This window comes from Phyllopteryx taeniolatus, chromosome 2 (assembly GCF_024500385.1).
Source record: "Phyllopteryx taeniolatus isolate TA_2022b chromosome 2, UOR_Ptae_1.2, whole genome shotgun sequence".
Classification (NCBI taxonomy): domain Eukaryota; kingdom Metazoa; phylum Chordata; class Actinopteri; order Syngnathiformes; family Syngnathidae; genus Phyllopteryx; species Phyllopteryx taeniolatus.
Window position 1 is genome coordinate 38,197,988 of NC_084503.1, and position 14,913 is coordinate 38,212,900.

Sequence of the window (14,913 nt, forward strand, 5' to 3'; positions counted from 1 at the left end):
GGGATAGGCTCCAGCACGCCCACGATCCTAGTGAGGAGAGGATGGATGGATAAATTAATGCCTTATGTTTTTGATACTCACAAGAAAAGCAAAGTTTAAACTAAAATCTATTCATATTTGTGTTTGAAATTGCCTCACTAGAAATGTTTGCAGACAAGAAAATGTTTCCTGCAATATGCACAATGTGAATTCAAGAAAAATACTGTTGGTTATCAAAAAGGGGAAACCAATCGGCTGTTCATTATTAAGTGAAATGTCTCATTTTCTCTTGTGTATTCATAATTGCACTTTAACCAAGCAAAAATATATGTTATCCTTATACTTGATTATTCCGATACAATTGTCAGTAGAATACTTGATTACTAATTGCAGCACTACTGGATGCAAATTCTTATTTGTGACAGGTCTGTTTAATGTCACTTCAGAAATAAAGTGAGAAAAAGTAATTCATAGCATAGCATTGTCATACAATAACTGAGAACCTACTATCATTCGGTTTTGAAGGGGCAATAAACTAAGCACCCCCCTTGACGATTTACTTTGAAGGTGCAAACATTTTGATCAGCCCCCGCGTTTTCTCAATGCACTTGTTTATCCAATTTGTTTTGATAAATAAATATGGATTTTAAAATATACAAATGCAGTATCCGATATATACATATTAATTATGTTTAAAATATGGTATATTTTAAAATATATTTTTGTTTTGTTGGTAAAATGACTCAAAAGGACTCGAAAATCAAAGTGTAGGACTTGCGACTTGACTCGGGACTTGCCTATCTTGACTTGGGCCATGACTCGGGACTTGAGGGCACAGACTTGAGACTTACTTATGACTTGCAAAGCAATGACTTGGTCCCACCTCCGAATAACTATAATAATAACAATAACAACCGCTGGAGAGCAGAATCACCCACTACTTTTATTCTGTATGTAGGAAGAAACACTCGACAGACTAACAAGTGGTTTGTCCATTTCAAAAACCCACCAAGATTACATGGCGTTATTTCATTGTGTGACCCTCACAAGACTCCATGCACACTTAATTGATTTGAGCTTCACTATCCACACTATCACTTTGCCTGCAGCTGAGCAGAGCAAACTGAGCAAAGGGTTGCAGTAACATCATTTCACACTCGTGAAACTGATTTGACAGTCCCATTGAGCGCAAATAGAAATGAGAAAAAAATAATTCCTCTATCCACGTTTTTATTCCGATGACAAGCGCAAACATTTTGCTGCCAATCCAAAGCATTTGTAAAAACAGGAGTTCTGATGTAACTCTTGGATTGGGTCTAATTGGATTGTGCTGGTCTACCTTAGTAAGTGTCTGTATTTTCTGATGCAATTTTAGCAGCATGATGCAACTCTTGACAGTCTCCAATCTTGAGAGACATGCTGGGACATGCAAATCACCAAATTATATAGATAGATCATTTTAACCACATGTTATGGTAGCATTTATAAAAAGGAATTACCAAAATAGATGACATGAAGATGTATTCTTTTGGATGTTTGCTGCCATTGTATTGACTCAGTTTTTGATTTTTTTTTAAAGTCAAGCAAAATTGTAGAACAGCCATGACAAGAACTGGTACCAGTACAGACAAAAAGAAAGCATCACATTGATTCTAGCATCCCTGCACTTATTAACTGTCAGATAAGGCTCTGTTCTGTGGTAAAAAAAAAAAAAGAAAAAAAAGAATAAAATGGTACAAAGTATGGAAACTCATTATATTTCAAATTTTCTTTGCCCCCATGTCATATCTTTTTCCTGCACAGAACAACTGCTTTAATCTGCCCTCATAATCAAAATGAAAAATTCCTTTTTGTTCTACTTTAAAGAATAATCTCAAGATTTGACTGCCTTTGAGTATGTCTCTGTTGTTCTGTTTGAGTCAGAACGGCCATTTTTTTAATAAACACAATAAATGTTAGGAATTTGCATAGATTTAAAAAATGTTTTTATTCTTACCTCATAAATACATTTCTGTACACCCTCATGATATTTTATGCTCCCCAGACCCCCCCCGTGTGTAATGTCAATGAACTTGAACTTCATTTTGACAGTTTTCAATGCAGTTTATTAACTTTTTTGTTTTTGTTTTGAAAAACCGCCCTCAGTTGGGATCATCGGAATCGTTAAATTTCGAGGGCACATTTTATCTAGCAGATTCAGATGTGATCAATAAAAGGTAAAATATGTTGCTGAGGTGTTTTTAAAGAACCCCAGTGTGGGATGCATGAGTCCTGATGTGCAAAATGTGTGCTCTCTTTTGTCACTGTAACGTAAGAGTGATGCTCTGGCGACACACTCAACTGTTATTTCTGTTCTCTTGTAATGTTTGACTTTGAGTTGAGTAAGAAGACACAACCTCCCACTGAATTTTTTTTTTTTTCTTTTCAGGTAAAACCCAACCAAAAGAACCCTTGTGAGCTTGCCCCTGCAACTTCAAGTTTTCAAGAGCTTCTTCATCACAGCGTGAATTTCAGTGGTGTAGGCTGCATGCAACAGACAAAAGTTCAATGGACTTGAACTTGGAAAAGCTAATCATTTCAATTTATTTAATGTTTTTTCTTTCACTGTGCATTTGAAAAACAAGAGCATCAACTTAAGACAACTGTGATGATAAGACCACTACCTCTGGTTGCTATGGAAATAAGATTAAAGGCAAGTGTGTGTGGGTTAAACATGCGCGAATGCATATACAGCATTCCCCTAGGGACCATGGATATTTAGGATTGTGGTTAGTACAATGGTGTTGGATGACACTTCATTATTCTAAGGGGCATTTCTAATACTTTGGCTAGTTTATGAGAGGGGTAACATATTAGAAACAAACAGCTCTCAATTTGATGCAGCACTTCAAACAATCTTGTCATAAAAATATTGTTGAATGAAGATGTCACTAACAATCATATCACAATTAAACTTTAATATATTTGTATATGCGTATCGTCGGTGGCGAGTAGGATCCTCACATCTCCAAAATCGCTACTTTTCAGGTAAAACACCATCTTGCTCGGCAGCCGTGGCCCAATGGTTAAGATCATCGCCTGCCACCGTGGGGGACCTAGGTTCAAAACCCCGACTGGACCATCCACCAACATCCCCCGGACTCACGGCTGTGGTGTCCTTGAGCAAGACACTGATACCCCGAAATGCTCCCCGGGCGCTTCAGCTGCCCCCTGCTCCAGTGTGTTCCACTAACATGTGTATGTGTTCACTGTGATGGGTTAAATGCAGAGAACAAATTTCATGTGCATGCATGCATGTTCATGACAATAAAAGATGATTCTTCTTAACACCTCATTGTTCAAGTTGGTATTATAATTTATATTGGTATATACAGCACATACATCATTGTGTACCAACATCTACACAACACCACCCATAGGTCATGTTTAATCGCTAATTTAATAAGCTAAAATAATGACAATTTATTTATTACGCTGTCATTGATGAAAACAGTCAGAAACGTTGCCAGCGTCCGACCAGACAAAAAGACTTTAATGCTTCTGAAAAATAAATGACTGTGATTACATTATCTTCCCAAACTCTTTTTCAAAGTTCTTACAGCCATGAGTGATCCAATAAATCAAAAGGTGACCTTAATCTGTACGCAATTTAGCTTTTCGGCTGACCGCTTCCTTCTGCAGTGATCCGTTTTTAACCAAACGGGCTTATTCAGTTGTATCCAACCTAACTAAAAAACCTCCAGACTTTCAATCACGAAGCGACCTAATGCCGCATGGAGTGAAGAAGAGGCAGAGTTTTACATTTCTCACACAATTCAAGCGTTCAAAAGAGTAAATAGATGTTTTCTCAATATTTTTAACCCTTCAAATTTTTTAATAATGCATAAAAATAACAAAAGATGTGGTGACAGACCAATAGTATCAATTTTTGAAAAAATATAAAACTGACCATATTTGGACATGCAAGGTTTCCGCCCAACAGCAATGATACGCTTTATATACATTAGCTCTTCATGTGTACGTAATGGACTGTCCAATCAGTGTATGTTATCTCGTTGACTGATTACTTGGTGTTAACAACCCATCACCATAAAAAATTGCTTTATGTATTTCAGGAGTGTGAGTTGTTCCATGTTTCCATGCCACACTGTGTGGTTAAAGAATACATATACAGTATATAACATCCAGAACCATCACGCCTATTCATACAGAAAATGTAAATAAACCTACACTGAGCATGTACACGCCAAATTTGTTTGTTAAGTGGATGGGAACATATCTTCGTCCTCTGATTGGCTCTTGGCTCTAAAAGCCAACATTCCACAGTAACTTCCCCACTGGCCGAGTGTGGTCGCTCACTCACCTGGAGTCCTTGTACACTGTGTTGGGCTGCCCACGCCAAGTTCACACTGCCTCAGGCATCACAGATCTGATCACCGGCTCCGCGTTGGACTGAGATTACAGCGGAAACATGTTTGTATCGGTCACAGCTGTCATCACTCTGCTTGGCCTCTATTCGCTGCATCCTACTTCTGGACAGGTAAGTGCACTGTGAACAAAAGGAAGAAAGTATAAAGGATTTACAGAGATTAAGCATAGATTGTAAATCATGCTCAAAGAGTTGCACTGGGAAGGCTTGTGCCTGGCATCACAAACTGAAGCAAACTTTGAGCGAGCCTAACTATGCACATCAGCACCAGAAAAACACCTCTACTCTATGAATACATTGAATATATTGCTGTCTAATAAGTGTTGATGGTCAAAGCCTCTTAGTTCAACTGAATCTTGTAGAAATGTTCATTTTTGTATTTGCTTTAGTTTTACTTATAAATTGCCACCTTTTTATTTCTATATGCAGTTTGGGTCCATAAGGGTATACACTATGAGTACATAGGGAGAAGAGACAAAAATAAGGGGCCAGGGGACCTGTACAACAATTTTGCGCTGCATACCTGCATGCCTCCTACGCGCTGTGCTAACGTCAACCATACATGTGAAATGTGGTAGAAAGAGGCCTTTGACAAATACACTATAAACACCAGCCAAGCCCCTAATGACTGAAGCCTCTCCAAACTTCACTGATGTCCACATCACAAATGTGTTTCCAACAAATATTGACTCTTCTTACGTAACTGTAGCTGGAAAATACATTTTCGGTTGCCTGAAAACATTCATAGGGTGATAGGGCAAGGGGGTAAATTACGCTGTGGAGAAAATATTTTCGTCTATTTTCATAGATTTGGAGAAGTAAAATAAAAGTACCCATTGTCCATCCATCCATTTTCCGTAGCGCTTATCCCAGCTGACTCTGGGCAAGAGGCGGGGTACACCTTGAATTATATATTTAAAAAAATAATAAAACACACACCTTGCAGCATAATGCAGTTTTAACAAACTACAGCCAAAAAAAGGCCTCACGTATACACCATATAGTAAAAAATGTACATATACACACAGTGCCACTTAAATGTGAGCAATAGGGCCTGATTTACTTACAATAAATCCCCCAAAACAGGTGCTAAATTGCATGCTTGCTCTAACAGATTGGGCACACTGTCGGCAACAGGCGGAAAAAAGTAACGAGTCATTAAAAACTCGTAATAACATTCATATTCCTATTACAAATGTATTGAAATAAATGACAGATGTTTATTACATGGGAAAATGAAAGTAAATCTTCATACACTTCAAACACTTCATTGCATGCTAGCTCACTCCAATTGACGTGCCATCCAGAAAATAAGAAATAAGACAATAAGAAATCCCCGTTAGCGTCATCTGTTTAAAAACATGTTTTCATAATGACTTTAGTGATACTTAAAATTCTATAAGCAATTTATAATGCCTATTTACTTCTCACCCACCCCGCAACCAGTGCATATAAAAGACTGAATTTGTCAGAGCAGACTACATCAGCGCAACATTCCCTTTTTTTCCTATTTTTGTGGCGGGTTCAAGTAGCACTTCAAACAAGCAGCGATTACTCCTGAGATGACTGAGCCATTTGTATCCGTAAGGTGACTTTTTTTGAGGGGGAAATTTTGCATGAGCAAGACCAGAGCCCAGTTTATCGTCTCTGTGGTGATGGTTTTGCACATGAAACATCCCCGCCAGCTCGTATTGCATATTTAAAAGAGGATTTTGCACTGTAGGTGCAGGCTCTGGTGTTTTGGGCCAGGGGAGAGAGCGCCTCAAGTGCAAGTTGAAGTTTGAAGTGGTGGAACTGGAAGTGTTCGTCGAAGAGGAAAACAAACATATTACTTTACATTATTACAGTTACAGAAAATACATTGATCAATTGATCAAACTGCATAAAAGCCATGTTTTTGTTTTTTTCGTAACTCGTAAGTGTGTGTTTTCATGGATGTATGTGGCTATCCTGCGTTCACAGTGTACTTAAATGAACCAGATGCACGGATATGCAGATTTGAAAGGAGATTTGTCTTATATGGCATGACTCCTTCTTGTGAAGGCTCCAAGTCAACCCTTGGATCATTCAGAAGCTCCAAAATTGCACAGCTGAATGGACAACATGTAGCAATACATTTTGCTGGCATTTCAACATTTTTTTTCCACATGTGTAAAAGTTCTCCCTCTCATTTTGCCTGCGCTCTTCAGTTAACGCTTTGCTTGCTGGTTTTCACCATACACTATTTAAAAATACAAAATCAGCCAGCACAATTCGTCTTAGGTTTGTGATCAATAAAAGGTCAAATTCATCTATTTGCATCTACCCCTCCCACAATGTGAAACATAAACTGCGCTACAGTTGAGCGCATTTGGCAGACACAATCATGGTTGCGCCCGGAGAGTAGATCAGCTTCCACATCTGTTTGCATGCGCAATCAAGCGCAAACCTTCAGTAAATCAGGCCAGTAGTGTTTTGTAAATGCTATATTTTTGTAACAGCTCTTGATTGAGCAAGGGGTGAGTGACCTAGCCTATACCAAAGGTAACGTAATTTTCCATAATGTAATTGCATAGGTTTTGCTGAGTCCGCTCAATTTCCCTGATACGATACAGTTACATAAGTTTTTCCTTGCCCCACACCCGCAACCACGCCACATCTGAGAAGTAAACTGGCAACATTCAGTCTCCGAGTTACAGTACGTGCTTGTGAGGAGAGACGCTCCATCATACAAAAATACTTAAGTTGGACAAACATACTTTGATCCAAGTATGTTTACGTCAATATCAAACAGCACAAGTCTGTACTCCGCTGACTTCCAACAGAATCACATTTGCAACAGAGCTGATTTGAAGGTTTCAGTCCTAACATTGACTCTGCACTTTTGGTAAGAAGCACTTGCCTCTTAAGTCACATTCAAGCAATGTGCTGTAATATTTGTCCTTGCATTACTTCAATATGGTATAGATATTTTAGTTAACTGAAGTTTAAACGTAAAATAAAGGAGATGTTTCAAGTACAATTTTAAAAAGTTGTACAGTGTACAGTATATGATGTGGATGCAACCCTGAGCTTTGAAGGAGTTTTTGTGACGTGAGTAATAACTGACTAAATTTGCTGTTGTCTCACTTTTGGATCCCAGGACTGTTCAAGCAGACTGGAAATACAAGGATCCCTGAAGCAGATCCAGAAACTTCTCTCAGCTCATGAAGCCTCCTACTTGCAGAGCCTGCGCAACCTGAAGAAGAAAATAAACCTACTGCAGAGTAACACAGGGAGACAGGCTTCGAGAACCATCAACAGTAAGGCTTACATTGGGAAACACTGGCTTAAAAAAAAATACTAGTATTTGTGTAATGTTATCTATAATTTTCATGTTCGGATTGATTATGTCTACAAGGTACCTGCCCAAAGCCAGATGTGCCAAACAATGGGAGGAAACTGGGCAAATCGCAGAGTGTGGGCCATGAGATTCACTTTTTGTGTGACCCTGGCTATGAACTTGTGGGATCAGAGAGCAGAATTTGTCAGGAAAGTCTGAGCTGGAGCGGCCAGCAGCCGACATGCAGAGGTGAAAGTGACCGACATTCCCTATGCTCTATTCAGTGTGTGACCCATGGTCAAATTTGCTTTTAATGTTATGGTCATTTTTCAAAGAGCTGACTTACCGGTAATTTAAATATAAATCAAAATGCACATTATTTGGGTAAACCTAATTACTAGCCAATCTAACATCGATGTAATTTTTTTAATGTTATTTGAATGCATACATTCATGACGGGACATGATTTGGTCAGCTATTCTTTCTCTAGCTGTTGGTACAAAATGTTATTCTTTCGTGGAATCAAACTTCAAATATTACGTGAAATTTTCTTCACACATACCACTTCTATCTTGGTCTGTCTTCACTCAGAAGTCAACGAGTGTGCGTCTATCCCATGCCAGAATGGTGGAACGTGTCTGGATGACGTTAACCAGTTTTCTTGCATCTGTCCCAAAGGCTGGGCTGGAGAAACCTGCCAAAGCCCTGTGCCAACGTGTATGTATAATACACTAACTACAAAGTCAGTCATTTAGTGTAGCTAGCAAGTAAGACTAGAAACATTGCAGATTGTAAGAAGTGATGGTTGTTTTACATTATTTCACACAGTAGTGCAATACATGTTCAATAGCTCAAAATGGTGTGTCGTCATGTGGAACTCGACTGCATCATATGGAGCGATGGGTATGGAATGGATTTTTAGTTGTTGTTTTTGTTGGTTTTCTTACATCATTCAGCGGGAGGAAGGCAAATCTTAAAAACGGCTATCTGACTGCACACTAAAACTACAATATTGAAAATATTGTTAGATGAATACTAATGCCATAATAATCTTAGTAAACTGAGATAATATAGTTCCACAAGTGTGCACACCCTCTTATAACTGGGACATGGCTATGTTCAGAATTAACTAATCACATTTAAACTAAATGGGAGGTTAAATGATAGTCAGCATACACCTGGCACCATTTCAAGTGCCTCTTATTAACTCAAATTAAAGTTCAGGTCTTCTAGCAGGCTTTTACTGCCATTTTTTCTTTGTAGCTGAAGCCTGAAGGTTTTGTGGTAGCACTGGCTGGTATTTGGAACAGTTCGTAATTCCCTCTAACTTGAAACAGCACCAAAGAATGGTGCTGCCACCACCACGCTACACTGCAGGTATGGTGTTTTTTTGGTGATGAGCGGTTGTGTATACGCCAAACATACCTTTTGGAAGCTTGGTTTCACTTGACTATAACAAAATCTCCCAAGCACATGTGCGTTATGGTCTGATGAAATCAAGGTCGAAATTTATGGCCATAATTCCAAAAGGTATGTTTGGGTTAAACACAACACTGCTTATCACCAAAACAACACCATTAACCTAAGTTTGAATGTGATTGGTTAATTCTGAACACAAACAAAATAAGAGGGTGTGCAGACTTGTGCAACCACATCATCGTAGCTGGAAAGATTTTTTTTTTGTTTTTGTTTTTATTTGAGCTGTACAGGTTATAGGCCACATTAATGGTGGAAACAGTTTTAAATCTAACCCTTGGTCCTGACATTTGAATAGGGGTGTATAGACTTTTTACATCCACTGCATATGTAATATTGTTGATACAGCTCTTGTTTTGGATATCAATAGAACGTGCAGGTGTACCTAATGAAGTGTCTGGTCACAGTCTACTACAGATTTATGTAAATCCAGACACTTTTTTCCCCTTTTTTAAAGCCAGGCATTCCCTGGTTTACAAAAGGAGATTACTCCGCTCAGTGGTTTGGTTTGCCAATACAAGTCAATGCTACAACCCACAAAGTAGGATTTATTGAATTTAAGCCTGAAGTCCTGGACAGTTTCTGGGTGAGTGGCTGTCTTCTCCCTGATGCACAGCTGCGGAATACAAAAAGCCCTTATGTCTGAAGCCCAGTTTATTTCCATCCATCCATTTTCTGAGCCACTTCTCCTCACTAGGGTCACGGGCGTGCTGGAGCCTATCCCAGCTGTCATCGGGCAGGAGGCGGGGTACACCCTGAACTGGTTGCCAGCCAATTGCAGGGCACATACAAACAAACAACCATCCGCACTCACATTCACACCTACGGGCAATTTAGAGTCTCCAATTAATGCATGTTTTTGGGATGTGGGAGGAAACCGGAGTGCCCGGAGAAAACCCACACAGGCACGGGCAGAACATGCAAACTCCACACAGGCGGGGCCGGGGATTGAACCCGGGTCCTCAGAACTGTGAGGCTGGTGCTCTAACCAGTGGTCCAACGTGCCGCCCAGTTTATTTCGTTTTTTTTAATTATTATTAAATTTTTCTGTCAATTTTCAGGCTGTATATTCAAGTTTCTTTTCACATTAAAATATGCAAGAAGAGCGCGCTTCACATTGGCACTTAGCATACAGAAGGTCCAGAAGTTTTATTCTCTCTTGTTGCACAGTCTACATATTGTGTGAATTTGTTTGTCGATGAAAGCGAGGAACATAATTGTGGTCACCACTGACCTTGGGTGCTGGGTTGCTGAAATTATAATCTCGCAATCACAGTGTGCGTGACGTGCGTGACATGCGTGACGTTGAAGTGTGAATGTAAATAAATAACCGCAGTTTTCTAACAGTCATTAATTCAGCCGTTTCAGCCATTTTACGAAGATAATAATACTTATTTATTAATGAACGGCCATGTGTATTAATTTAACTATATTTTAATTGCTGTTGTAGTTTCAATGGGGGCGGCATAGTGCACGGGTGGTTAGCGCATTTGCCTCACAGTTTTGAGGATGGGGCTTCAAATCCGGGATCCACCATTCCTGTGTGGAGTTGGCATGTTCTCCCCATGCTTGTGTGGGTTTTCTGCGAGTATTCCAGCATCCAAAAATATACGTTAGGTTAATTGAATACTATTAAATTGTCGAAAGGTGTGAACGTGAGTGTGAATGGTTGCATGTCTATATGTGCCCTGCCATTGCCTGGAGACTCTAATAAGAATAAGTGGTATGAAAATGGAATGATAGATGGTTTTCAATGGTGCAGTTACACTACACTGATGTAGCTAAATGAGATGATAGTTCTCAGGATGATGCAGTGTAGTGTCTACTCTACTGCGTTGCACAATCACATTTATACACGTATTGTTAAACAAAATATATACCTTTCTGACAGTATCAGTCAAAAGTGACCATTTTTATTTATCCCTTTTATTGGTTCTCATTGGATTTTGCTTGTGTCCCCAATGACTTAGAGTCGTTAAGTTGATTCAGCTTTGCCAAATCTAACTACAACTTCCAATGACCTTTACTGACTTCCTCCTCAGTCTTTGCCACCATTGCAAACACCTCCGCCGCCACATCCCCAGCGTCTGCCGCTGCTGCCGCTACGCTGGCAGCTGACACACCTGGGTCCTTTGTGCGTCCATCACGCTGCAGCACCGTGCAGGGGACCACCCACTGCACTTGTGAGCCAGGATATACCATCTCTGGCAGAGACAGCACTACTTGCACCGGTATGACTAATAAGTGATGTCAAAAGCAAACCCTCAAGCAATGTGTTTTTACATCGAGTGTATTTGTTTTTGCATTACAGACATAGATGAATGTGAGCTGTTTCATAATGGTCAGGCTGGGAAGCTCTGTTTACACACATGCGTTAACACCGCTGGAGGTTACCGCTGCTCCTGTCCTGCTGGATATGATGTCACCCGCGATGGACGCAGCTGTAAAGGTGCATATTTATTGTAAAGCGTTTACTTTTTGTCAGATTTGTAAACACACCATATGGACCAAAGTATTCGTCAACGTACACTTTACGGTACATCTCCAGGGGCTGAATCTTCTGAATTCTGAATCTAATGGTTTTATTTTGGGACAGGTCTTCCCTTTGAAGCTGTATAGACCATTTCATAATGTTTGGAAACAAGAGGTTTATATTATTTTTACTTTAATAATAGGTAGCCAGGGTACTTCTGGCTGGCAGAAAGTCATTGACTACCAATGACCTGATATGAAACAATGACAAAAACTTATGTTTGGAGTTACGCCGCCAGATATTCCCCAACAGGTTTAGAGTTTTTTCGAGCTCTTTAAATAAATAAATAATATATAATTCCAGTAGAACTTGTGGGTGAAGAAAATCAAGTGACGTCGTAAATCGTTCTATAGAGAAGATTGTAAGACTGCCAGGTGGCCACTTCTACAGGGACAGACTGGGAAAATGCATTTACTCACAGCTGTGTATATGATGTTTGGTTCGGTTGTCTTTGAGCAATTTAGCAAAACATAATGCCTAGCCTTCTAGTAAACAGTGACTATCCCTTGTACTGAATTTCCCATGTCAGTGGATAAATAAAAACACACGCCATTAATCGCGCCATGAGTCCGAGCAACAGAAAAGTCCGTTAATTAGCCAGTCCCTCAATGATCATGCTAACTATGTCTGAAATTCCATCATAGAGCCGGCTTACCCATTAGAGAATATAGGCAACTGCTAAGGGTGCTCTGACCTCCAGGGGGCGCCACAACATTTGGGAAAAAAATCACCTTCAATATCTACCCATCCATCCATTTTATGAACCGCTTACCTTCACTAGAGTTGCGGGTGTAAATGGATCATTAGCTAACACAGATTATGACTTGACATAGATTCAAATGTAAGGCAATGTCCAATTAATATCATTACAAATGATAATACCAAATAAGTCCTCCTCGGTATGATCGTGCTATGTGAGAGGAAGGGCGAATTTGTTCATGTGACTGCATAGAACTTTGTAAACATGTCAGACCGACCTAAAATGTCCAGAGCACTGGGAAGAAGAAAAAAAAGAGGTAAAGATACATTAATGAAATGAAGCATCACTTGTACTGTGTCCGTTATTCAGCACAGTGTACTGTGAAGGGTTTGTTTACTAAAGGTACCATCTGACCTTTTGCCACCCAGAAATACATGTGAAGTCAAGATAAAAAAACAAAAACAAAAGTGTAACAGTCTCCTCTCCTCTGGGAAGACTTATTTGAAAAGTAGGTCATGTAGAGGTTACCATAATATATTATCTCACAACTCACCCCTTCTGTTTGAATCTACATTGAGTTTTCATGCAAGAAGTATGATGAATGATACTTTTGTGCCCACCATGTTGTTTCTGCTTCCTTGCAGACATTGATGAGTGTGCCAGCAGACAAAATAACTGCAGCAAGGAGCAGACGTGCATCAACACTTATGGAGGTTTCCAGTGTGTTCGTGTCGACTGTCCAAAAAACCCTCATGCCTCTTACGTCAAAACATCACCGATGTAAGACTGAAGTGTGCACTCGGTGGAAAAAAACATTTAGTTCTCAATCCAATTCTCGGAGAATAGAAGAACTGAATAACAAAAAAATAATCTTTATTAAGATAAAAATGTCCACTTTTGATTGAGACTCCCAGATCAGTTATGTGTTTATTATTGTGGTTGTAGTTTGCAGGGGTGAAGAACGCTACATCCTTACGACCACTTCCGAACTACAACCACAATAATAAATGTAATAATACCACTCTTATGAAATTGTAGATACATTTCTTGTGTCGAAACAATTACAGCATTGTTATTCCACCTACTCTTGTTATCCTTTCTTTCTAGGCGCTGTGAGCGGAATCCCTGCCCCGTGGATAACAAGCTGTGTTCTCAAGCTCCAAATTCCTTCTCCTACCATTACCTGGCAGTCGTATCTAACCTGTCAGCTCCCCGTGTCATGTTCCGGGTTTCAGCGTTGCGTCCGATAGGTGACACGCTTCGCTTCTCCCTGCTGGGGGGAAGGCAAGCTCGGCGTCACTTCACAGTCCAGCGTTCGGATCGCCTGACAGGTCAACTGATGCTGAGCAGCCCAGTTCAGGGCCCCGCCACTCTGGAGGCCGAGGTGGAGATGAGTGAGCTGGAGAGACGAGTCCAGCTGGGCAGGTACATCACCAAAGTCACCATGTTTGTTTCCCCGTATGAGTTCTAAAACAAATAAGACGGGGAGGAACATACTTGGCACCAAAGAGTCAAAGGTCAAACATTGTAGCCTAAATGGTTATTCAAGTAAACATAAACCAGCAAACTACCTTTCATGTAGTTAACAGTACAGCTGTACTTGCACTGCTGCATGTAACAGATGGCTTTATCACAAGACATCAATACATTGCTACAGAAATGAAAATGTATTGCATTTTTTTTGATGGATTGTTCATTGTATATTCCATGTCAATCTTATGTTAAATTACCTCTTTGAATTCATAATGAAGGAATTATTTTGCATTACAAACTGTATTCAGGTGATTCCCAACCAGGGTGCCATGACAGTGGGGCATACTAGTGTGCTGTAAGAGATCATCGGGGCATTCTGGGAATAGATCCAATTTCTTTTAAAGATGAGAGGGAATTTTTACAAAAGAAAAAAAAATACACTTTTTACTGTATTTGTTGAAACAGTTATTATAACTTGACAGTAGTACATGATTAAATATGATATGTGAAAAAAAATCAACTGTTTCTGGCCCCGTCTTGTGCCACTAATTTGATATACAAGAAACCACTGAGCTTGAGGAGAAACAGCTAATCAGAGACAGAAGGTGTGACTTAGGAGGTGTCAATCATTTGTTGTGCACTCACAAAAAAATTTAACTTCCAACCGGAAGAATTTAGTGCTATAGTAACATTCCATTGCATTTAAAGTTCTTTTTTGGGGTAACAAGGTAAAAGGTCAGCGGGAGGCCGTGGGGGTGCGCCTGCGACAACTGTGCTTGTCAGTGCGCGACAAGTAATTGACACCTCATGAGTCACACCTTCTGTCCCTGATTGGTTGTCTTTATTCAGGTGCAGTGGTTTCTTGTATATAAAATTAGAAGCACAAGACGAAGCCAAAGATGGCTGATTTTTTATTTTTTTTTGACAGATCATATTTATTTATGTACTACGGTATTATTTTTTGGTCAAAATTAATTGAGGGGAGGGCATTGGGGGGGGGCATGAGAAATTTTTAGGGGGGC

The 14,913-nt window shown here is 39.7% G+C and overlaps 1 protein-coding gene across 1 annotated transcript; it reads left to right on the forward strand.

The window, feature by feature from the left end:
• Positions 1-4,374: 4,374 nt before the first annotated feature.
• LOC133474411 (fibulin-7-like) lies at positions 4,375-14,850 on the forward strand. Its single transcript, XM_061766110.1, has 8 exons — positions 4,375-4,519; positions 7,530-7,689; positions 7,788-7,958; positions 8,301-8,426; positions 11,228-11,416; positions 11,497-11,634; positions 13,063-13,198; positions 13,526-14,850. The coding sequence occupies exons 1-8, from the start codon at positions 4,451-4,453 to the stop codon at positions 13,887-13,889; spliced, it is 1,353 nt and encodes a 450-aa protein (XP_061622094.1). The 5' UTR covers positions 4,375-4,450; the 3' UTR covers positions 13,890-14,850.
• The last annotated feature ends 63 nt before the right edge of the window (positions 14,851-14,913 follow it).